The following is a 23,773-nucleotide window of genomic DNA, read 5'->3' on the forward strand; positions in this document are numbered from 1 at the left end:
AGTAATAGTTAATGATTCATAGTCTGAATGGTCTAAGATTGTTAGAGGTTCAGTGTTGGGACCCTTACTTTTGTAAGGGTCCCAACACTGGAATAGACTCCCTCAAGAGTTGTTTCTGTCCGACTTAGTGGAGTCTTTCCTAAATGCATAATATAACTGGATACTAACATTTATAGGTAAAGTTGATCCAGGGGATATCTGATTGCCTCTCGGGGGATCGGAAAGGAATTTTTTCCCCTGCTGGAGCAAATTGGATCATGCTTAGCTGGGACATTTTTTTGCTTTCCTCTGGATCAACTGTGGGTATAGGATTGTTTATATAGAATTGTATACATTTTGTTTTTAAATTATTTTTTTTTTCCTTTTTATTGGTTGAACTAGATGGACTTTTCAACCAGACTATGTAACTATGATGTGCATTCTATAATGGAAATTATTCATAACAGGTATTTATATATCACCAACATTTAAGCAGCGCTTTATGTACTGTACGTTCATATTAGTCCTTGCCCTCAAGGAGCTTACAAGGTATTAGCCCCTGTCCTCAATGAGCTTACAATGTAAAGTCATTTTCTCACATACACACCCACAAAAAGTAGAGCCAATATAGACAGGAACCAATTAACCTACCAGCATGTCTTTGGAGTGTGGGAGGAAACTGGAGTGCCTGAAAAACCCACGCACGCACACAGAGAACATGCTAATTCCACGCAGATAGTGTCACGACAGGGATTCAAACCGAGGACCACGGTAGACTATGTTAATTAAATTATGAGGAGCAGTTGCTATTGACACATATTAATTTGTATAAATGCAGCCACAACACTTAGCTTAGATAATTTACTGAATATGCAACTGTAGTAAAATTAGCATTATTGCTTATTTAAAATTTTGTTCATAACCACAACATACCTAAAGCAGGTATCAAAAAGGACTCTCTGGGTCCAATTCTTGTAGTCATCTGGTTTGTTAAGATTACCTGTAGGGAAAAAACCCACATATATATCACTAGCAGTTATGTTCCAATATCACCAGATTACAGGAAAATGGAACTGGGAATCGAAACAAGCAATCCGGATGAAAGAATGCAATACTGAGCAGATAAACCTTGTTCCCTGTATGTCTCTCAAGGTGAAATTTCCTTTCAAACTGGAGTACTCCATTAACCACTTCCTGTCCGGACACTTTTACCCCCTTCCTGTCCAGGCCAATTTTCAGCTTTCGGCGCTCTCACATTGTGAATGACAATTACTCAGGCATACAACACTGTATCTAAATGAAATTATTATCATTTTTTTCAAACAAATAGAGCTTTAATTTGGTGGTATTTAATCATCACTGGGGTTTTTATTTTTTGCTAGAAAAATGAAAAAAGACTGAAAATTTTGAAAAAAAACATGTTTTTCTTAGTATTTGATACTAAATTTTGCAAATAAATATACTTTCTTCATAAATTTAGGCCAAAATCCATTGTGCTACATTTTGTTGGTAGACATAACCCAAATCAGTGTGTATTATTTAGTCTTTGTGAAAGTTATAGAGTCCACAGACCACGGTATATATATTTGATATATTTGAAAATGTATCAATCCTGATGCACGGACTACCTATATAATTTCTTGGGGCCCTAAAATGCCAGGACAGTACAAATACCCCCCAAACGACCCCTTTTTGGAAAGTAGACAGTCTGAGGTATTTAATGAGAGGCATGGGGAGTTTTTTGAAGTTGTCATTTTTTGCCAATTTTTTAAGGAAATGATAAAAGTAAAAAAAATTATTTTTTTTTTTCCCACAAAGTTGTCATTTAACAAGTTCTTTCTCTCACACGGCATAGGCATACTTGCAATTACACCCCAAAACACATTCTGCTACTCATCCTGAGTATGGCGATACCACATGTGTAAAACGTTTTCACAGCCTAACCACATAGAAGGGCCCCACATCCAATAAGCACCCTTAGGCGTTCTAGGGGCAAAAATTACACATCTAATTTCTTGACTGTCTATCACAGTTTTGGAGGTCCTGGAGCACCAGGACAATTGAATTACCCACAAAATGACCCCATTTTCGAAAGAAAACACCTCAAGGTATGTTTTAAGAGGCATGGGGAGTCCTCTGAAGACTTCATTTTTTGCCACATGTTTTTGGAAAATGTGAAAAGAAAATGAAAATGTATTTTTTTTTACGCAAAGTTGTCAATCTATGAGATATTTCTATTACACAGCATAGGCATACTTAAAATGATACCTCAAAACGCATTCTTTAACTCCTGCTGAATATGGCGATACCAAATGTGTGAGACTTTTTCACAGTCTGGCCATATAGAGGGGTTCCACATCCGAAAAGCACCTGTTAGCGTTCTAAGGGCAAAAATTACACATCTAATTTCTTGACTACCTATTGCCGTTTTGGAGGTCCTGGAGCATCAGGGCAATGGAATTATCCACAAAATGACCCCATTTTGGAAAGCAAACACCCCAAGGTATGTTTTAAGAGGCATGCAGAGTCTTCTGAAGACTTCATTTTTTGCCACAAGTTTTTGGAAAATGCGAAAAGAAAATGAAAATGTATTTTTTTCTACACAAAGTTGTCAATCTATGAGATATTTCTAATACACTGCATAGGCATACTTAAAACTACACCCCAAAACACATTCTCTAACTCTTCTTGAATATGGTGATACCAAATGTGTGAGACTTTTTCACAGTCTGGCCACATAGAGGGGTTCCACATCCAATAAGCACCTGTTAGCGTTCTAAGGGCAAAGATCGCACATCTAATTTCTTAACTACCTATTGCTGTTTTGGAAGTCCTGGAGCATCAGGACAATGGAATTATCCATAAAAAGACCCCATTTTGGAAAGCAAACACCCCAAGGTATGTTTTAAGTTCTCCGTCACTCTCATCTGTCATACTCAGAATTTGAAATGCCTCCTCGCTTGTATATGATCTTTTGGCCATATTTTTGACACTGATCAGGACCCACTGGTATGGCAGTGATCAGGATGGTGTTGCAGTGATGGACAGATATCTGGCTGCAGTTGGTTCACACTAGTCACTGTTGGGCAAAAATCAGAGATACAGTGAGGTGGCTGGCAATGTTTTGTGAGTGTGTGTAAACTCTGTGCAAAATCTGAAAATTACTCACAGTTAGCTGTACTGGATCTCTCTCCTCACAGACGATGGCAGTGAACAGGATCCACTGGTGTGGCAGAGATCAGGGACACTTTATGAACAGGCACACTGTAAGGTGATCAGGGACACTGATTAGGTTACTGTATGGTGATCAGGGCCACTGCTGGGCCACTGCGGTGATCAGGGACACTGCTGGGCCACTTGTGTGGCGATCAGGGACACTGTGGCAATCAGGGACACTGTGGCGATCAGGGACACTGCTGGACCACTTGTGCGGCGACCATGGACACTGCTGGGCCACTGCGATGATCAGGACACTGCTGGGCCACTTGTGTGGCGATCAGAAACACTGCTGGGCAACTGTGGTGATCAGGGACACTGCGGTGATCAGGGGCACTGCTGGACCACTTGTCCGGCGATCAGGGACACTGCTGGCCACTTGTGTGGTGATCAGGGACACTGCTGGGTCACTTGTGTGGTGATCTGGGCCACTGCGGCAATCAGGGACACTGCGGTGATCAGGGACACTGCTGGACCACTTGTGCAGCAATCGGGGACACTGCGGCGATCAGGGACACTGCTGGACCACTTCTGCGGCGATCAGGGACACTGCTGGACCACTTCTGCGGCGATCAGGGACACTGCTGGGCCACTGCGATGATCAGGACACTGCTGGGCCACTTGTGTGGCAATCAGAAACACTGCTGGACTACTGCGGTGATCAGGGACAATTCGGTGATCAGGGGCACTGCTGGACCACTTATCCGGCGATCAGGGACACTGCTGGGCCACTTGTGTGGTGATCAGGAACACTGCTGGGCCAATGTGGGGATCAGGGACACTGCTGGGCCAATTGTGTGGCGATCAGGAACACTGCTGGGCCAATGCGGTGATCAGGGACACTGCTGGGCCACTTGTGTGGTGATCAGGAACACTGCTGGGCCAATGCGGTGATCAGGGACACTGTTGGGCCACTTGTGTGGTGGTCAGGGACACTGCTGGGCCACTGCGGCAATCAGGGCCACTGCGGCGATCAGGGACACTGCTGGACCACTTGTGCGGCAATCAGGGACACTGCGGTGATCAGGGACACTGCTGGACCACTTGTGCGGCAATCGGGGACAATGCTGGGTTACTTGTGCGGCGATCAGGGACACTGCTGGGCCACTTGTGTGGCGATCAGGAACACTGCTGGGCCACTGCGGCAATCAGGGACACTGCTGGACCACTTGTGCGGCAATCAGGGACACTGTGGCGATCAGGAACACTGCTGGACCACTTGTGCGGCAATCAGGGACACTGCGGTGATCAGGGACACTGCTGGGCCACTGCGGCGATCAGGGACACTGCTGGACCACTTGTGCGGCAATCAGGGACACTGCGGTGATCAGGGACACTGCGGCAATCAGGGACACTTCTGGGCCACTTGTGTGGCAATCAGGGACACTGCTTGGTCACTGCGGCGATCAGGGATACTGTGACGATCAAGGACACTGTGGCGATCAGGAACACTGCTGGGCCACTATGTGGTGATCAGGGACACTGACCATCAGGGACACTGCTGGGCCACTTGTTGGGCGATCAGGGCCACTTGTGGGCGATCAGGACCACTTGTGGGCGATCAGGGCCACTTGGGGCAATCAGGGCCACTTGGGGCAATCAGGGCCACTATGTGGGGGCGATCAGGGCCACTTGTTGGCGATCAGGACCACTTGGGGCAATCAGGGCCACTTGGGGCAATCAGGGCCACTTGGGGCAATCAGGGCCACTTGTGGGGGCAATCAGGGACACTTGTGGACACTTGTGTGGTGATCTGGGCCACTGCGGCAATCAGGGACACTGCGGTGATCAGGGACACTGCTGGACCACTTGTGCAGCAATCGGGGACACTGCGGTGATCAGGGACACTGCTGGGACACTGCGGCGATCAGGGACACTGCTGGACCACTTCTGCGGCGATCAGGGACACTGCTGGGCCACTGCGATGATCAGGACACTGCTGGGCCACTTGTGTGGCAATCAGAAACACTGCTGGACTACTGCGGTGATCAGGGACACTTCGGTGATCAGGGGCACTGCTGGACCACTTATCTGGCGATCAGGGACACTGCTGGGCCACTTGTGTGGTGATCAGGAACACTGCTGGGCCAATGTGGGGATCAGGGACACTGCTGGGCCAATTGTGTGGCGATCAGGAACACTGCTGGGCCAATGCGGTGATCAGGGACACTGCTGGGCTACTTGTGTGGTGCTCAGGAACACTGCTGGGCCAATGCGGTGATCAGGGACACTGCTGGGCCACTTGTGTGGTGGTCAGGGACACTGCTGGGCCACTGCGGCAATCAGGGCCACTGCGGCGATCAGGGACACTGCTGGACCACTTGTGCGGCAATCAGGGACACTGCGGTGATCAGGGACACTGCTGGGCCACTGTGGTGATCAGGGACACTGCTGGACCACTTGTGCGGCAATCGGGGACAATGCTGGGTTACTTGTGCGGCGATCAGGGACACTGCTGGGCCACTTGTGTGGCGATCAGGAACACTGCTGGGCCACTGCGGCAATCAGGGACACTGCGGCAATCAGGGACACTGCTGGACCACTTGTGCGGCAATCAGGGACACTGTGGCGATCAGGAACACTGCTGGACCACTTGTGCGGCAATCAGGGACACTGCGGTGATCAGGGACACTGCGGCGATCAGGGACACTGCTGGACCACTTGTGCGGCAATCAGGGACACTGCTGGGCCACTGCGGCAATCAGGGACACTTCTGGGCCACTTGTGTGGCAATCAGGGACACTGCTTGGCCACTGCGGCGATCAGGGATACTGTGACGATCAGGGACACTGTGGCGATCAGGAACACTGCTGGGCCACTATGTGGTGATCAGGGACACTGCTGGGCCACTTGTTGGGCGATCAGGGCCACTTGTGGGCAATCAGGGCCACTATGTGGGGGCGATCAGGGCCACTTGTTGGCGATCAGGGCCATTTGTTGGCGATCAGGACCACTTGGGGCAATCAGGACCACTTGTGGGGGCGATCAGGGACACTTGTGGGGGCGATCAGGGACACTTGTGGGGGCGATCAGGGACACTTGTGGGGGCGATCAGGGACACTTGTGGGGGCGATCAGGGACACTTGTGGGGGCGATCAGGGACACTTGTGGGGGCGATCAGGGACACTTGTGGGGGCGATCAGGGACACTTTAGGGGCGATCAGGGACACTTTAGGGGCGATCAGGGACACTTTAGGGGCGATCAGGTGTCACTGAGGTGGAGGGCAGTTAGCTACAACCCTCTTCTTCGCTGTTTCTCCTCTCACAGACAACTCCGTGAGAGGAGAAGGAGGCGGAAGCCGCACCATGCGGCTTTTGTTTACACTTAAGCTGTGTCCTTATTGGACACAGCTGATCACATGGTATGGGACCGATTTCATTGGTCCCATACCATGTCACGTAATCCACCGTGTCCGTCGGACTCGGCGATCATCGGGCTCGCAGGTGCGCGCTCTAGGAGCCGCGCACGAGCCTCAGATACAAGGTGCCGTTTAGAGACGGCAACCCGCTCCTGTAGGTGTCCCGTCCTGCCATTTATAAACAGCGGCCGGATGGGAAGTGGTTAAATAGTCTGAATAAATATGGTAGTAATGCATCAAGTTTAGGGAAGAACCATTGCAAGAAACCTGCATTTCAACTCATGCAGTACCCTTGGCCACTAAAGCACCAAATATATAAGACTTACTGCAACAAGGCCTCATGCACACAGGACGTTTTGCCAACTCTCCTAGAAGGCTTTCCTCCTGGCAGGAGCATTTTGGCAGAAAAAAATCTTGATGCATGCACAGTAAGTAACTTGTTTAGGCGTGTCAAGTGTTTGGGCGATAATTCATTTAATTGGCCAGAATAATAATTTATTCTGGCCACTGAAATGAATTAATGCTCAATTGCTAAATGCTCCTAGCGCTTAGGCGCATTTATAGGTGAAGCACTGCCAAAACACTGCTGCTTCTGGACACACTGGAATGTAAGTGGGTTGTTTCTGCCTCTAAAAGCCTGTTTGTGCATGGACAGACTCCCCTAGGAACAGCTCAACAAATGGCCAGCGTGCTTGAGGACTTAGAACAAAACTGAGGCTGGATTGAAGTTGTATTACAATCTTCATCACAAACAGTATAACGTATGTGGCTCGTTTTTATATGGTTACAAGGAACCATAGGCTTTCCAATTATGTTATGGGCTTACCTTATGAGCTGTACTGACAGAGTTTTCTTCTGATTCTACCTGTCTATATGATGTTTAAGGTATATAAAGTAAAAGTGAAAATGTACTAGACTGCAAGCATTGCTAAAATGCAGGCACAGTGCATTACAAAGGAAAGACGGGGCATGCCAGAGTTTGACTTTGCTAGCTAAAATAAAGATTTGTATATTTGTATACCCTGGGGTACTCTGAAGGATATGTAATGACATATGAACCTCCATGTCCAAAGTTTCACAAATGATATCAGTGCAGGTTTATTATATGCAGACATTGATTTTTTTTTTCAAAATAGAAATTATGCTATATTAATGTAAAATACATGTACATTCAGAAGCACTGCTTTTCTACCATTTCTACAATATCTTGTTGCAGAAAAGATGATAGACCCTTGCTATATGCTGAAGCAGTGCTGACGTAAACACTGCTTGCTAATTCTCATTACATGGGCTCTATGGTGCAAACTGCTGAGTCTTTTAAAAGAATCAGTGGGGAAATACCATCTGTCAAACTTGTTGACCCCTTACACGGCGTCAAGGAGAAAACAGATGCACACATTATTCTTAAAATAATGAAAAAGTGGCAGTTATTTTTAATATGACTAATATGTAAGCCCATTGCTAATGTACTTTCTCTCCTGACAGAACCTGTAACTTCAGCATCAGGTTTGCTGTAAAGTAGTGTGAATATATTGTTTGGGACATCCATTCAAGTGATGAAAGCCCATGAAGAGGTCAACAACATAGTAACGATGAAAAGGTCCATGGCTTGCATGAATTTCATCTGTCAATACTCCGAGTTGGAGACAACTCTCACTGCAGGTCTCAATGTTACAGTTGTAAGGGGAGGTCACCTTCAGTGGCCATTCATCTTTCACATAGAATAAGATTGGTCCATGGCCTGTATGAATTTAATTTGTCTGAGGACCAAGTTAAAGACTCACAGCAGGTCCCAATGTGGAAGTCACTTCAGTGAGTGAGGAGACAGTGGGGTTGATTTACTAAAGGTAAATATACAGTGCATTGCAAGTGCAGTTGCTTTAAATCCGAGGGGGAAACTCTGAAATGAGGCGAAGCTCTGCTGTTTTCTTTTATCCAATCATGTGCAAGCAAAAATGCTGTTTTTTATTTTCCTTGCATGTTCCCCTCAGATCTAGAGCAACTGTACTTGGAGTGCACAGCCTAATTGCCTTTAGTAAATCAACCCCACTGTATCTTTCACATATATCTATTTCCACAGAGAAATGGAAGTGATCCATTGCTTGTATGGATTTTCTCAAATCCTTGGATTTTCACTTATCCACGGTCCAAGCAGGAGCAGTTGGTACAGCAGATCCTGATGTGGTAGTAGTTGTATTAAGAATTGGGAGATCATCCTCAGTGAAAATTCACCTACCTTTGCTAAAAAATTAAAAGCCATTCCTACAATTAAGTGGTACGATTTGATTACTGCCTATCCTAGCAGTAAATGCCAGGCAGTGAGTCATGTATTTCTATAAATATTTATGTTTGAACAACAGTTGCGATGCAACATACTGGAAAATGTCTTACAAGAACACTGCACTTGAACATTATCCTATGCACTCCTACATTATTACCAAGATTCAATAAGACATATACTTGGTGATAATGTAGGAATGCATGGTTTTTAAAAATATGAAAACAGTTGTATATACAGAGAAATATACAGTCATGGCCAAAAATATTGGCACCCCTGAATTTCTGTCAGATAATGTACCATTTTGCCCAGAATATTGTTGCAATTACAAATGTTTAGGCATTCTCATTTTTATTTCTTTTGTTTGTATTGGTATGACACAAAAGAGTGGAGAAGCAAAAAGCCAAATCTGACACATTCCACACAAAACCCTAAAAATTTACTGGACAAAATTATTGGTACCTTCTCAAAATTGTAAGAAATAATTGCATTCCAAGTTTGAGATGCTCCTGTAATTTGTAAACTCACTTGTATCAAGTAACAGATCTTAATGTTCCTGTGTTCACTGTGTACAACATTGTCAAGAAGTTTACAGCCCATGGTACTGTAGCTAATCTCCCTGGACGTGGACGAAAGAGAAAAACTTAATCAAAAATTGCAACAAAGGATTGTTCGAATGGTGGATAAAGAACCTCAATCAACTTCCTGACAAATTCAAGCTGAGCTTCAGGCACAGGGTACAACTGTGTCAGCTCACACTGTACGTAGAAATCTGAATGAAAAAGGGACAATATGGTAGGAGACAGGGGCGTAGATAAGGAGAGTGTCAGGGGGGTCTGACCCCCCCCCCTCTCCCAGGAGAGTTGCCAACCATCCCTGCAGCCCTTGGGACTAGGGGTGTGTGGGAGGGGGGCGGCGGGGCAGTGACCTCCTGTATGGCTTTCAATGAAGCAGCTGGAAGCCGCAGAAGGGAGAGGAGGAGATGCGGCTTCCAGCTGCTTCATTGAAAGCCATACAGTAGATTGCTGCATGTTGCCGCCCCCACAGAACATACCTGATCATTCCATTTTCATCTCAGTGCCCCCAAGTACCTCTCTCCATCCTCCGCACGAATAGGAGAGAGAGGCTGGATCTGCTCTGCCTCCCCCTGTGCCCCCCCCCACACACACTGCAGTCTGTGCAGCTTCAGATGATGTGTGGACGGGAAACTGAATACAGCAGCTGACAGCTCTGATGCATCTGAATGAGCCAGTGAGTCCAATCTACCTTCCTTCCACCCACCCCTCCCTTCCTCCCAGCCACCCCTCTATTCCTTCCTTCCTTCCACCCACCCTTCCTCCTACCTGCCGCTCCCTTCCATACACCCCTCCCTTCCTTCCACCCACCCCCCTTCCATCCACCACTTCCTTAAATCCACCCCATCCTTCCTTCCTCCCACCCATCCCTCCCTTTCTTCCACCCACCCACTCCAACCTTCCTTTCACCCACCCACCCCTCCCTTCCATCCACACACCCCTCCCTTCCTTCCACCCACATCCCCTCCCTTCCACTCACCTCTCCTTCCTTCCACCTCTCCTTCCTTCCTTCCACTCACATCTCCCTTCCTCCCACCCCTTCCTACCTTCAAGGGGGAGAAGTTGGTGATGGTGGAGGGGGAGCGTTAACCATTTCCATACCGGGCACTTTTACCCCCTTCCTGCCCAGGCCATTTTTCAGGTTTCAGCGCTCTCACACTTTAAATGACAATTGCGTGGTCATACAACTTTTTACCCAAACTAAAATTTTATCATTTTCTTCACACAACTAGAGCTTTCTTTTGGTGGTATTTAATCACCGCCGGGGTTTTTATTTTTTGCTAAAAAAAAAAATGTTTGAAAAAAAACACGTTTTTCTTTGTTTCTGTTATAAAAGTTCACAAATAAATAATTGTTCTTCATAAATTTAGGCCGAGATGTATTCTGCTACATGTCTTTAGTGAAAATAACCCAAATTAGGATGTATTTTTTAGTTTGTAAGAACGTTATAGAGTTCACAAACTATGGTATAGGTCTGAATATTGATCAATCCTGAAGTACTGACAGCCAATCTAATTTCTTGAGGTCCAAGAATGTCAGAACAGTACAGATATCCCCCAAATGACCCCTTTTTGCAAAGTAGACAGTCCAACGTACTTCATAAGAGGCATGGCGAGTTTTTTGAAGTTGTATTTTTTTTTGTCATAATTTTTTTTTTTTTTTTTTACATACTGTCACCAGTGCAGTACAGCATCATCATATAACTGGCATGGCGGTGATCAGGGACACGGACTTATTTTTCATTTTATTACTTTTTTTCCTTTTAAGATTTGTTTTTCATATTTCACTATGTCCAAAGTAGTAAAATGTTACCATAGTAACATTGTACTACTTTGGGGAAGTGATCAGTATTTTTTTTTTTATTTTTTTTTTACACAATTTGCTTATAGCAAAGAATTACTTTGCTATAAGCAAGCATTTACCTGAATGACATCGATTCATTCAGGGATTTTTTTTTTGTGCTTAGCTGTGATTTGGACACAGCTAATCACATGTGCATGTGATCGCTGTGATCATTCACAGCTAGACACTAGTATACAATGGATGGCATGAATGAAGCCATCCATTGTATACAACTGTCATGTGACCTGCTGTGATTGGTCACAGCAGGTCACATGGTACCGGCAACGGGGGCCGGTACTCAGATCTGTCATCGGCCGTGTCCGAGGTACGCGGCCGGTCACAGATCGCGCCGCTGCGCAGCTCTGCAAGCGCAAAAACTGCGCATGCCCGGGAGGACACCATATGGCGTCCACCCGGAAATCTACAGCATTTTGCCGGCCGCCAAACGGCTATTGGCTGGGCGGCTATTGGTTAAAATGCAGCTCAGCTGCGAGCTGAACCCCCCCAAAAAAGAAAAACTATCTACAGCCCTGGTAGGAGACCCAGGTGGACCCAACTACTGACACAGAAACATAAAAAAGCTAGATTGGGTTTTACCAAAGCTTACCTAAGGAATCCAATATCATATTGGGAGAATGTGCTGTGGACACACAACACAAAAATACAGCTTTTTGGTAAAGCCCATAATTTTACTGTTTTCAGGAAAAGAAATGAGGCCTTTAATTAAAAGAATACAGTCCCTACAGTCAAACATGGTGGAGGTGCACTGATGTTTTGGGCTTGTTTTGCTGCTTTAGGCACTGGATGTCTTGACCGTGTGCATGGCATTATGAAATCTGAAGACTACCAAAGACGTCTGGGGTGCAATGTAGGGTCCAGTGTCAAAAAGTTGGGTCTCTGTTGCTGGCCACTGAACTGGCCAGCAATTGGTCCACATCTCAGTCCCATAGAGCACCTATGGAGAGGTCCTAAAACAGCAGCTGGGAAAAGGAACCTTTCCAATCTGTTAGACCTGGAGCAGTTGACGAAAGAATAATGGTCCAAAATTGCAGTAGGGAGGTGTAAGAAACTCACTTATGGTTATAGGAACCAATTGATTTCAAGTATTTTTTCCAAGGCATGTGCTATGAAATATTAAATTGAGGGTGCCAATAATATTGTCCCATCAATTTTTGGGGTTGTGTCAGATTTGGCTTTTTGTTTCTCTACTTTTTTGTGTCATACCAATACAAACAAAAGAAATAAACATGAGAATGCCTACACATTTGTAATTGCAACAAGTTTCTGGGTGAAGCGAAGCATTATCTGACAGAAATGACTGTAAACCAACTGAAGTGCACATACTTGGACTTGAAAGGGAATATTCCCCCAGAAAAGAGTGCTTACAATTTTTATTAGTTAATGGTTTGATGTCAAAATTATTACAACATACAACAGGGTACTAAATTAATGGTAAGTAAAACCATAATGAATAACCATGTAGAGATTATAAGAAGTAGTGACTAGAAATCCTGACTCCATGCAGGTTTTCTTGAGTAGAGTTTGTGATTTAAAGCAGTGTTTCTCAAACTTTTTTCAGTCAAAGCACCCTTTAAAATTATGGACAATGTCAAGGCACCCTCAAATTACGGACAGTCCCAAGACACCCTTTAAAATTATGGACAGTCTTGAGGCACCCCATTCTAAAATGTAAAAAGCTATTCTAATAGTTTTATACAAATTAGCAACATCCATATGCGTTGGACACCCAATGTTAGGTGATTTTTTCTTCCAAAACAAACAAACACACTTTTGCACACTGGTACTGACTGGTATTCCAATGTTTCTCTTCTCCCTTAGTTTTTCTCCATCACTGAGCTAATGTGATCCCAGGATTGATGGAGAGGGGCAGGAGAGGGTCAAACAAGGATGCTGTGCAGGCAACCGACATCCTCCTTATCGACTGATGCCACTGGCATCGGCAGCTAGAAGGTTGTAATGGTGCACTATGAAAACCTGTGGCTTTGTGTAACTAAAAGGCAGGCTTGTTCCACCCACTGGCTTCTATACAAGTTTTGGGCAATTTTTAGACATTTTGCCATGGCACCCCTGAAGAAACCTCAAGGCACCCTGGTTAATAAAAGGCTGATTTAAAGTATATAAACCCAATCTTTAAAAATAATTAGCATTTTTTTTTTTATTTCTGAAACTCTGTCAAGCAGTCATTGATGGAGTAAATGCATATATGTAGATTTTATGATACAGAGTGCTTTAGGAAATTAAAGGTCATTAGGTTAGGGTTTCCATCTACTTAAATCTACCAAATATAAGAAGCAGCTTATTCTGATTATGTCAAGTCAGCATAAATTCAAAATATACTATGGAAAAAGTGATTCTAATATCCCTTTTATTTTCCTCTACAAGGCTATAAATGTGACAGGTTCGCTTGATATATGAAACATGACAAAAATACATACGTACATATTTACAGAAAAAGGGATCTTATAACAGTTCAATATTTAGATAAATTTGTGAAGTGTAGCTGGAGCACAGATCTCAATAAGGAGCCATTAGGCTGTTATTTCTTCCCATGATTGTACTGCTGTTTTAACGTTAACATTCTGTGAGCAAGTGTCTCCAAGGATCATGTCAATCATGCAAATCTTTTCTTTGGTGCAAATAGCATGTAAAACGTTGAAGCAAGGGGCGTGTGGTTCCTTTCAGCAGACGGCATTATGAGAATGCAATTTTGCATTATTTCTTTGAGTCTCAGCTAAAACAGCTCAGACCTCAGCACTATTCATTTGAAAGCCTGCCAGGTTATTATCTCTGGAACAATAAATACATTATACAAATAAAATAGAATCTGAACGTCGAAGAGTAATGGAATAAAGCAGGCATCTGCTGAATCCAAAAAGCCCAATCAAGCAAGGCGACTTGCATGTTGTTTCCAGCTAAAATGTATTTCAACTGGCGCAATGACAGAAACTATGCATAAGCATGGCCCCTTTTATATCTTCCACATTAACTAGCTAATCAGGCATATCATGCTGTTAACTCCTCCAGCACTGAAGCCATTACATTGCCTGCTGGTAGATCTTAGCTATATTTAGGCTGCTGTTAGAGCAGCAATTCAGTTGATCAGAGCCTAGGAGGCTTGGATGAGAGCAGAAAGTACATTTTATTTATACATCTAAAGCACTGCAGCATGCAAAAAGAAGGGTTTTACTTAGGGAGGAAGGATTTAGAGATGGGATTTCTATTTCCTCAGTAAGCACCGTGTAATTAAGCCATAACTATAACCTTTTCAACAACATTCAGCGTTCTACAAATTGCTTGATCTAAAATTTTGCCTATTATATTTGTACAAACTGAAGTAGAATATGCTGAAGTATTGCTGTCAATGTTTTCCATCACAGATTTTTTTTATTTAATTAATCCAGAACAACATGCAAATATTACCCCAAATAAAACAATCATAGTTAGAAAAACAAAACAAAAACCTGCAGCTCACTTTTTGTTACTTCAAATTTTTTCAAAACGTTTTAAAATCTGCTACTAACTTTGCTTTTAATACGGAGTTAACCCACAAACTGAAAGCTGAAATCAGGCTCTTTATGAGTGCAGTCTAATCTGATGGGCAGGGGAGAGGGGTAATTGTGTGCTTACAGGAGAAAAGGAGTTCAAGATAGTGGCACCAATTATTAACTCACAAAGAGTAATATAACACAGCAAGGTTGAGTGAGGCCCATAGGTAAGTCTAAATCTAGACTGATGGCTAGGAACACAAGGCACTCACTGTGGGTACATTAGAGTGTGTATGTGTTTCAAGTTGTTTTTCAAAGTGGTACCAAGAACCATTTCTTAAAATGGCTTTTGTTTGGAAAGAACGAAATGTGGTCCAGGCTGTGGATACTGATATTAACATATTAAAAACAACCAATACATAAAATTAAAAAAAAAAACCCTTACTTACATCTGTAGACAAAGGTACTATGGAGTAGCTCATCCTCCAGGTTTACAGCAGAATTACTTTATTTTCACTTCAGCAGCTCACATCTTTCTGCCTCTCAGTAGTGACTTGGCAACCTTCCAGCCTTCTAACCTTGCTCCATGCACACTGGCTTAAAAAAAACATGCTCCTAGAAGAGTTTAGCATTTTGCCTGTAGAAGCAATTAATGTTATCCTATGTGTCCATGCATATTAGGTGGTCTAGAAGCATTTTTTAAGCTCAATGTTTAGATTCGAAAAAACAATTTGCTCTTTTTGAGAGCATTTTTCTGGCAGAAAAAAACGCAAAATGCTCCTCAACACCAGTATAAAAAAATTCTCAAAACTAGCATTTTTTTCTGCCAAGAGCACTGGCATTTTTTTTTAAATCAGTGTGCAAGGAGCCTTATTATTATCACTGAGCAGATGCTCTCGGAGAGGGAAGCAGAGTGTGGAGAACAGTCTAGAGTGACTGTACTGAACTGAACTTTCAGGATGAATTGCTCTACTATGTTTCAGCTTCAGTTTCAGTTTGTTTTACTGCTCATTTACTGCTTGTTAAAGAATAACTAAAGGCATTTTTTTCTTAATGATCAATTTTTTCATTGCTTTGGGAGATTCATCCTCTCCTTTATATGTGTCCTGTTTACCATTATGAGTGAAAGTGGAAGCAAATACTGATTGTCAATCGAATAGGAACTGAAGGGAAATCTCCCCGACAGGACATAGATTGGAAAAAAAAAAAAAAGCGCCAGCTAATCAGGTTCTGTTGCAAGCGAGGATTATAAAATAAACATGCTGACCAACAGCGTTTGCTAAATCTCAGTGTGCTGCTGCTTTGGTTTTCCTAATACGTATTTGTGCTCAAGTTGTTCTCTTAGAGCTCAGCTCACCCTGCACCCCCTCTCAGCAGTGGCTAAGCTAATCTCTAATAATAGCACATATTAGGTGCTCAGGAAAGAAGGACTAGAGTAAGTTTTGCTGAGAAAAGGACTCTCTCAATAAAAAGACTTCTACTGAGAACATTATAACTTTCATGCAGCTACAGAGAGAGCTTGCATTTATTGCTTATTAAGAAAATGTCAATACTTGTATGTCCAGTTGGCCACAGTCCAACCAGCTGATAAGGCTTGGGAAGCATCCTGACAATACTGTTGGGGTCCACTCAGCTACCCGATTGACAGCTGGCTCCACTTTTGAGCAAGGAGCCGAGTGCTGGAGCCAGCTCCTTCTGCCTCCTCAGTACCCTGGTGTTCCAGTAAGCACTGAAGGAGCTGACTGGAGAGCAGTGACTGACAGTCACCGTTCTCTGATGAGAGCAAACTGACAGCTGATCGATTAGCAGTCAGGAGATGGCTCAGTCTTAGGGCTAACATGGGACAGATACAGCAGCATGGAGGTGAGTATGGATGTTTATTTTTTTTAAATCTCATACAGCTACTGTAATGGTCCCTTTAAAGCAGAGTTCCAACTGATATAAAAAAAAGTCACCAGCTACAAAAACTGTAGCTGCTGACAAATAAAATGCAGCCACTTACCTGTCCCTCGGTCCAGCATTGTCCTCACCACGGCTGGTTTCACAGGCCGTCTTCTCTCCCCGGTGCCGGCATCTTTAGTGTGGGCACCCGACTGACAGCTTGCGGCTTCACAGCCGGGTGCCCATTGTGCATGCGGAGAAGCGCTGTGCTTTGTGAATGGCCCGTAGTCTTCTGGGACCTGTCACGTATTCAAGAAGACTACGGGGAGAAAGGACAAACTTCCGCTTCCGATCGCCTAGGCGATTTAAGCGGAAATTGGCGCAGGTACCTGTCAAATTCGGGTACCCACTCCCCAAAGGTGCCAATCCTTAATGGGGAGTGGGGGACATGGCATTAAAGCGGAACTTCCTCTTTTGGGTGGAACTCCGCTTTAATATGTTGTAAAGATATTTCTGTAACATTCTCCACAAGTGACAGCAATCACCTTTAGTTGAGAAAAGAGAAAAAAAAAGGTAATGCCTTTATTATTTATTTAATACGGTGGCTAGTTTGAGGACTTCTAGTTGGGTTTGCAAATAACAGGTCCAATTTGTTACTAAACTTTTTACACTTCTGAGAGATCCAATATGGCAATCATATTTTGTAATCCCCTGGTCACAGACTTGATATGAATTAAAAAGGATAAGTCATACAACCTTTAAAAGAAACATATACTGAGAGACAATGGAGGCTGCTGTTGCTCTCCCTGAGAATGCTAATTGCCTGGCTTTCATGCCAATGCCAAGTAGGATTTTATTTTCTATGACAGAAGAGACCCTATTGGTCTTTTCTGTAATAACTGCTTCAGCCTGACTGTCAGTGTTGATGCACCCTGAGCCATGCATGAGTAGCTCAGTGTATATTTACAGAAGCACTCTGTGCCATAATGATGTTAAGCCCAATCGCATATGTGGGAGTGACAACATCATGGCCTGGTTGGTCAAGCTACCGAAGAGTTTGAGAGAGAAAATAGAAGCGTCCATGACAGCCAAGACTGCTTGCAGGTAAGTCTGCCATAATATGCTGTTCATACTAGTACATTATGGCATAAAGGTCCCAGGGGTAATTTTTAACGTTATACCCCCCTAACTGTTTTTTTGCTATCTGTGTCCCATTGGGAAGATTTCCCTTCAGCCCCTGTCTCATAGCCAAAACAGGAAGTGAGAAGAACTCCCTCCAAAATGAGGGAATCCACATGTGTCACCAGAACTAGCGTGTCCATTGGAATATTTCCCCTTTATTAGTATTCTGATGTCACCCCAATATTTGGGGTTCTCTTTTACTTTCACGTTAGAAGATAATGGCAAACGGGACAAATAGAGTGAATCTCTCTAATGGGAGCACAGACAGGAATAAAAGCTGAGAGGGGTTCCAATCCCTCTCCACTCTGTCCAAAACTAAAAAAAGTTTTGTCTTTAGTCATAATTTAATTATTAATTATATACATGTATTGTCAACATTTGTTTTTGCTTTCTGAAATGACTAGTATGGTATGAATATATTCTCATACAGTATATACATACACAGAATTGCACTAGCACTTCAGTTTATGAGACTGGGAGATCTTTAGGTTATTTGTTAAGACATGAATTTACATTTTGAAACATATACCAGTTATCTTTAATTGGTGTGTTCGACCCCTGTAGGCCAAGCTACAGGACCTACTGTCTTGATCTTGCATACAGAGCTTAGTAGGACAGATCTTGATTGGCATTTGCCACTGGACACCCGAATTGGCAGTTCTGCCACGGGCACCCTGTCCTTTTCACAGATGAGAGCAGGTTTACCCAGAGCACATGTGACAGACGTGAAAGGGTCTGGAGAAGCCAAGGAGAATATTATGCTGCCTGTAACAATGTTCAGCATGACCATTTTGGTGGTGGGTCAGTGATGGTCGGGGAAGCATATCCATGGAGGGACACACAGACCTCTACAGGCTAGAGAATGGCACCCTGACCGCCATTAGGTATGACGATTAAATCCTTGGACCCTATGCTAGTGCAGTTGGTCCTGGGTTTCTCCTGGTGCAGGACAATACCGGGCCTCATGTGAAAATGATACCGTTGAATGGTCCCCACGCTCGCATGATCTAAATCCAATAGAACACCTCTAGGATATAATTTTTCGGTTCCTCCAACGCCAGCAGGTTGCACCTCAGATTGTCCAGGAGCTCAGTGATGCCCTGGTCCATTTCTGGGAGGAAATACCCCAGGACACCATTTGTTGTCTCATTAGGAGCATGCCTCGACGTTGTCAGGCATGCATACAAGAAGGTGAGGGCAATGCAAACTACTGAGTACCATTTTGATTTGCTGCAATGAAATTTCAGCAAAATAGACTAACCTGCTGCATCATTTTCTCAGTTTGATTTTTGGGGTGTCTTTGAATTCAGTCCTCTGTAGGTTGAAAATTTTCATTTCCATCAAAGGATGGGGCATCCTTCTGTTCCTAACACATTACCCAGTCCATATCTGCATAGATATCCAGCATATATTTCCCCACTGAGATCTGATGTGTTTTCAAAGTGTTTCTTTAATTTTCTTGAGAAGTGTATACTATTGATACCCAGGGTCACATGGTTATCATACCCTATGTTAACTTTGTTTACTGACGTTGCTTTTCTTTGCATTGGTGTTCAACTATTAATATATTTTTTGATTATGGTTGCTAATCAATTTGCACCAGTTCAAAGAGATGTACTTACTGCTAATTTTCGATGAGTAGCAATGCTGATCAACTGCCGAGCCAAAGTATTTAGCAAACGTGTCCGTAAAGACAGGTCTTCAAGGTCATGCCGAAAAGTATATGCAAGACTGTCAATGACTACAAGTTTTACCTAAAGGAAAAAAAAAAAATATATAAAAAAAACACATGCTATCTCTTTTAAAACATCATCATATACAAGACAATTAAAACTTGAAAAAATAAATATGACCATGTTCAAGTTTTGGATTCATTTAACATGAACATTTTTGCATTGTTAAGAGGGAAATGCCTGTTAACATGCTAACATATGCTGCCAAACCACAACTTGTAAAAGTTGATGTTTGTGAGGAATTACTGACTTTCATCAACGCCAACTACAAGAACCACAATGCAGACATGCTAAGTATGCAGTAACCCAAAGAACAAATACAATTCAGTTCACTGTAGTCTGATAAAATACATATAGATTTTGCCTGGTTATTGGTTTTATTATCTATGCAATGTGTGGCAGTACTAATGCATGTAGGAAAGTACACCCACTCCCCTTTAGATGCATGCCTTTAAAAACAAAAGAACGGTTTAGTAGCTCACGTTGCCTTTTACTTCACCTTTAAAGCAATTATAACCTTAAAGTGCAACTTAACTCTAAAAGTAGTTTTAAAGGCTAAGTTTTTTTTACCTTAATGCATTCTCTGCATTAAGGTAAAAAAGCTTTCATGTTTTGCTCTCCCCCCCTCCCCCCTAAATACTTACCTGAGCCCGATCTCAATCTGATGATGTACCCAAGATCAGCAGAGCTATGGTCTCTCGCTCTCCTCACTGGCCCAGAGACAGCAGCAGGAACCATTGGCTCCTACTGCTGTCAATCACAGCCTGTGAGGAGAGCAGGGGGTGGGGCCAAGTCTTGCTGTCTGTGTCTATGGACAATGCAGCTCGGCATTGAGCCCGCAGGAGTGCTGCAAAAGGAAACAGCTTCCTATGGTGGCACACCAAGAAGAGGAGCCCGGAGTGCCTATGGGGGACCCCAGAATAGGAGGATCGGGGCTGTTCTCTTCAAAACCATTGCACAGAGAAGGTAAGTATAAACCTGTTATTACAAAAAAAAAAGCCTTTACAATCATTTAATCACTTGACCTCAAAGGGTTTATTCCCTTTATGACCAGGCCATTTTTTCTATTCAGCACTGTGCTACTTTTAACTGGCAATTGCTCAGTCATGAAACACTGCATGCAAATGAGATTCATATCTTTCTCACACAAATAGAGCTTTCTTTTGGTGGTTTTCTAATTTTCTACTTTGTTTACTTACTGTTAAAAAAACATAATAAAATCAAAATTTTATTCATACACTTACTCTGCTACATATCTTTGGTAAAAGAAAAATCCCAATAAGTATATGTTTTTGTGAAAGCTATAGTGTCTGCAAACTATGGTATATACACTATATTGCCAAACGTATTGGGCCGCCTGCCTTTACATGCACATGAACTTTAATGGCATCCCAGTCTTAGTCCGCAGGGTTCAATATTGTGTTGGCCCACCCTGGGAAGGCTGTCCACAAGGTTTAGGCGTGTGTCTATGGCAGCAGTTCCTCATGTTGTGATGACCCGCAACCATAAAATTATTTTCGTTGCTACTTCATAACTGTAATTTTGCTACTATTATGAATCGTAATGTAAATATCCGATATGCAGGATGTATTTTCATTGTTACAAATTGAACATAATTAAAGCATATTGATTAATCACAAAAACAATATGTAATTATATATTATGAAATATTTATTTCTAATTACAAATAAATGAAATTTTGTCTTGAAGCATGGTGTAGCATGGGTAGCAGTCTTAATATAACAACAGTAAACTACATTGCTACATTTTGCAACAGTTCAATAGTTCAGTCAATACAGTTCATTAAAGTTTCCTATGATTTACCATTCTCTGTGTTGTTTTTTTTACATACCTGTTACTATCACAAGGGGGCAGTATTCACATCAACCACAGCTGAATATAAAAAGACCGATCAGCATCCAGATTAAGTTCCCATGGTACAGATATTTTTTTTTTGCAGTAGTTGATGATTTTACAGTACATGATTTTACATTTACCCAGTAATTATAATTCATGAAGTGTCGTTTTACCTCCAATACTGCTGCTTTCAACACAGTAGCTGCTCTTTAAACGTGTGACTGGTCCACATAAGTACATTAGGGCGCCAACCCTGTCACATATGTGGGCGTATCTGCATGTGGGCTGACCCGCCTGGAGACGGATAGAGGAGCGGCGTCTCGGATCCTAAGACCAATCGGAAATATGCGTTTTAGGCGACCCCAGTGAAAGGGTCGTTTGACCCCCAAAGGGGTCGCGACCCACAGGTTGAGAACTGCTGGTCTATGGGAATGTTTGACCATTCTTCCAGAAGTGCATTTGTGAGGTCAGGCACTGATGTCGGATGAGAAGGCCTGGCTCTCAGTCTCCACTCTAATTCATCCCAAACATGTTCTATTGGGTTGAGGTCAGGACTGTGTGCAGGCCAGTCAAGTTCCTCCACCCCAACTTTGCTCATCCATGTTTTTATGGACCTTGCTTTGTGCACTGGTGCGCAGTCATGTTGGAACAGGAAGGGGCCATCCCCAAACTGTTCTCACAAAGTTGGGAGCATGAAATTGTCCAAAATGTCTTGGCATGCTGATGCCTCAAGCGTTCCCTTCACTGGAATTAAGGGGTCAAGCCCAATCCCTGAAGAGCAACCCCACACCATAATCCCCCCTCCATCAAACTTTACACAAACCCAGACACATCCATCGGATTGCCAGACAGAGAAGCATGATTTGTCACTCCAGAGAACATGTCTCCACAGCTCTAGAGTCCAGTGGTGGCACGCTTTACACCACTGCATCTGTTGCTTTGCATTGCACTTGGTGATGTAAGGCTTGGATGCAGCTGCTTGGCCATGGATACTCATTCCATGAAGCTCTCTATGCACTGTTGTTGTGCTAATCTGAAGGCCACACCAAGTGTGGAGGCCTTTAGTTATTGACTCTGCAGACAGTTGGAGACTTCGGAGTACTGTGCGCTTCAGCATGCGATGACCACGCTCTGTCATTTTATGTGGCCTACCACTTCATGGCTGAGTTGCTGTCCCACTTTGTTATAATACCACTAACAGCTGACTGTGGAATATTTAGAAGCAAGGAAATTTCACAGATGGACTTATTCTACAGGTGGCAACCTATCACAGTACCACGCTTGAATTCACTGACCTCCTGAGAGTGACCCATTCTTTCACAAATGTTTGTAGAAGCAGTCTGCATACCTAGGTGCTTGATTTTATACACCTGTGGCCATGGAGGTGATTGGAACACCTGAATCCAATGATTTGGAGGGGTGTCCCAATACTTTTGGCAAAATAGTGTATGTTAGAAAATTGATCAACCCTGATGTACTGATGGCCTCTCTCATTTCTTGAAGTTCTTAAAGTGCCAAGACAATACAAATACCCCCCAAATGACCCCTTTTTGGAAAGCAGACAGTCTGAGGTATTTATTAAGAGGCATAGTGAGTTTTTAAAATTTTATTTTCTGCCACAATTTTTGGGAAAATTAACCACTTGCCTACCAGGCACTTATACCCCCTTCCTTACCAGGCCAATTTTCAGCTTTCAGCGCTGCCGCACTTTGATTGACAATTGCGCGGTCATGCAACATTGTACCCATATGAAATTTTGATCATTTTTTTCTCACAAATAGAGCTTTCTTTTGGTGGTATTTAATCGCCACTGGGCGCTTTACTTTTTGCGCTATAAATTAAAAAAGGTGCAAAAAATTTGAAAAAAAAAAAAAAGTTTATTTGTTTCTTTTATAAAATTTTTCAAACAGGTATTTTTTCTCCTTCACTGATTTGCGTTGATGAGGCGGCACTGATGGGCACTGATAGGCAGCACTAAAGGGCACTGATAGGCAGTACTAATGAGGTGGCACGGATAGGCGGCACTGATATGCAGCACTGATAGGCGGCACTGATAGGTGACACTGATGATGGGTACTGATAGACGGCACTGACTGGCATCACTTCTGGGCACTGACTGGCGGCACTGACTGGCACAACCCCTGGGCACTGACTGGCAGCACTGCTGGGCTGCACTGGTGGGTGGCACTGGTGGGCAGCACTGGTGGGCACAGGTGGGTGGCACTGGTGGGCACAGGTGGGTGGCACTGGTGGGCACAGGTGGGTGGCACTGCTGGGCACAGGTGGGTGGCACTGCTGGGCACAGGTAGGTGGCACTGCAGAGTGGCACAGGTGGGTGCACTGCTGGGCACAGGTGGGGGCACTG

General features: G+C 43.6%; 1 protein-coding gene across 2 annotated transcripts in view; it reads right to left on the bottom strand.

The window, feature by feature from the left end:
- The window catches only part of RAD51C (RAD51 paralog C), a 100,264-nt gene that overhangs the window by 38,359 nt on the left and 38,132 nt on the right, over positions 1 to 23,773 (bottom strand). For both annotated transcript variants that reach the window (XM_089679186.1, XM_089679185.1), the window contains exons 5-6: positions 19,441 to 19,572; positions 913 to 979 (exon numbers count right to left, since the gene is read on the bottom strand). In XM_089679186.1, the coding sequence (XP_089535312.1) occupies positions 913 to 979; positions 19,441 to 19,572 (199 nt within the window). The remainder of the gene's footprint in view (positions 1 to 912; positions 980 to 19,440; positions 19,573 to 23,773) is intronic.

This window comes from Staurois parvus, unplaced genomic scaffold, assembly GCF_062004578.1.
Source record: "Staurois parvus isolate SC_StPar_1 unplaced genomic scaffold, SC_StPar_1.0 ptg000220l, whole genome shotgun sequence".
NCBI classification, from domain to species: domain Eukaryota; kingdom Metazoa; phylum Chordata; class Amphibia; order Anura; family Ranidae; genus Staurois; species Staurois parvus.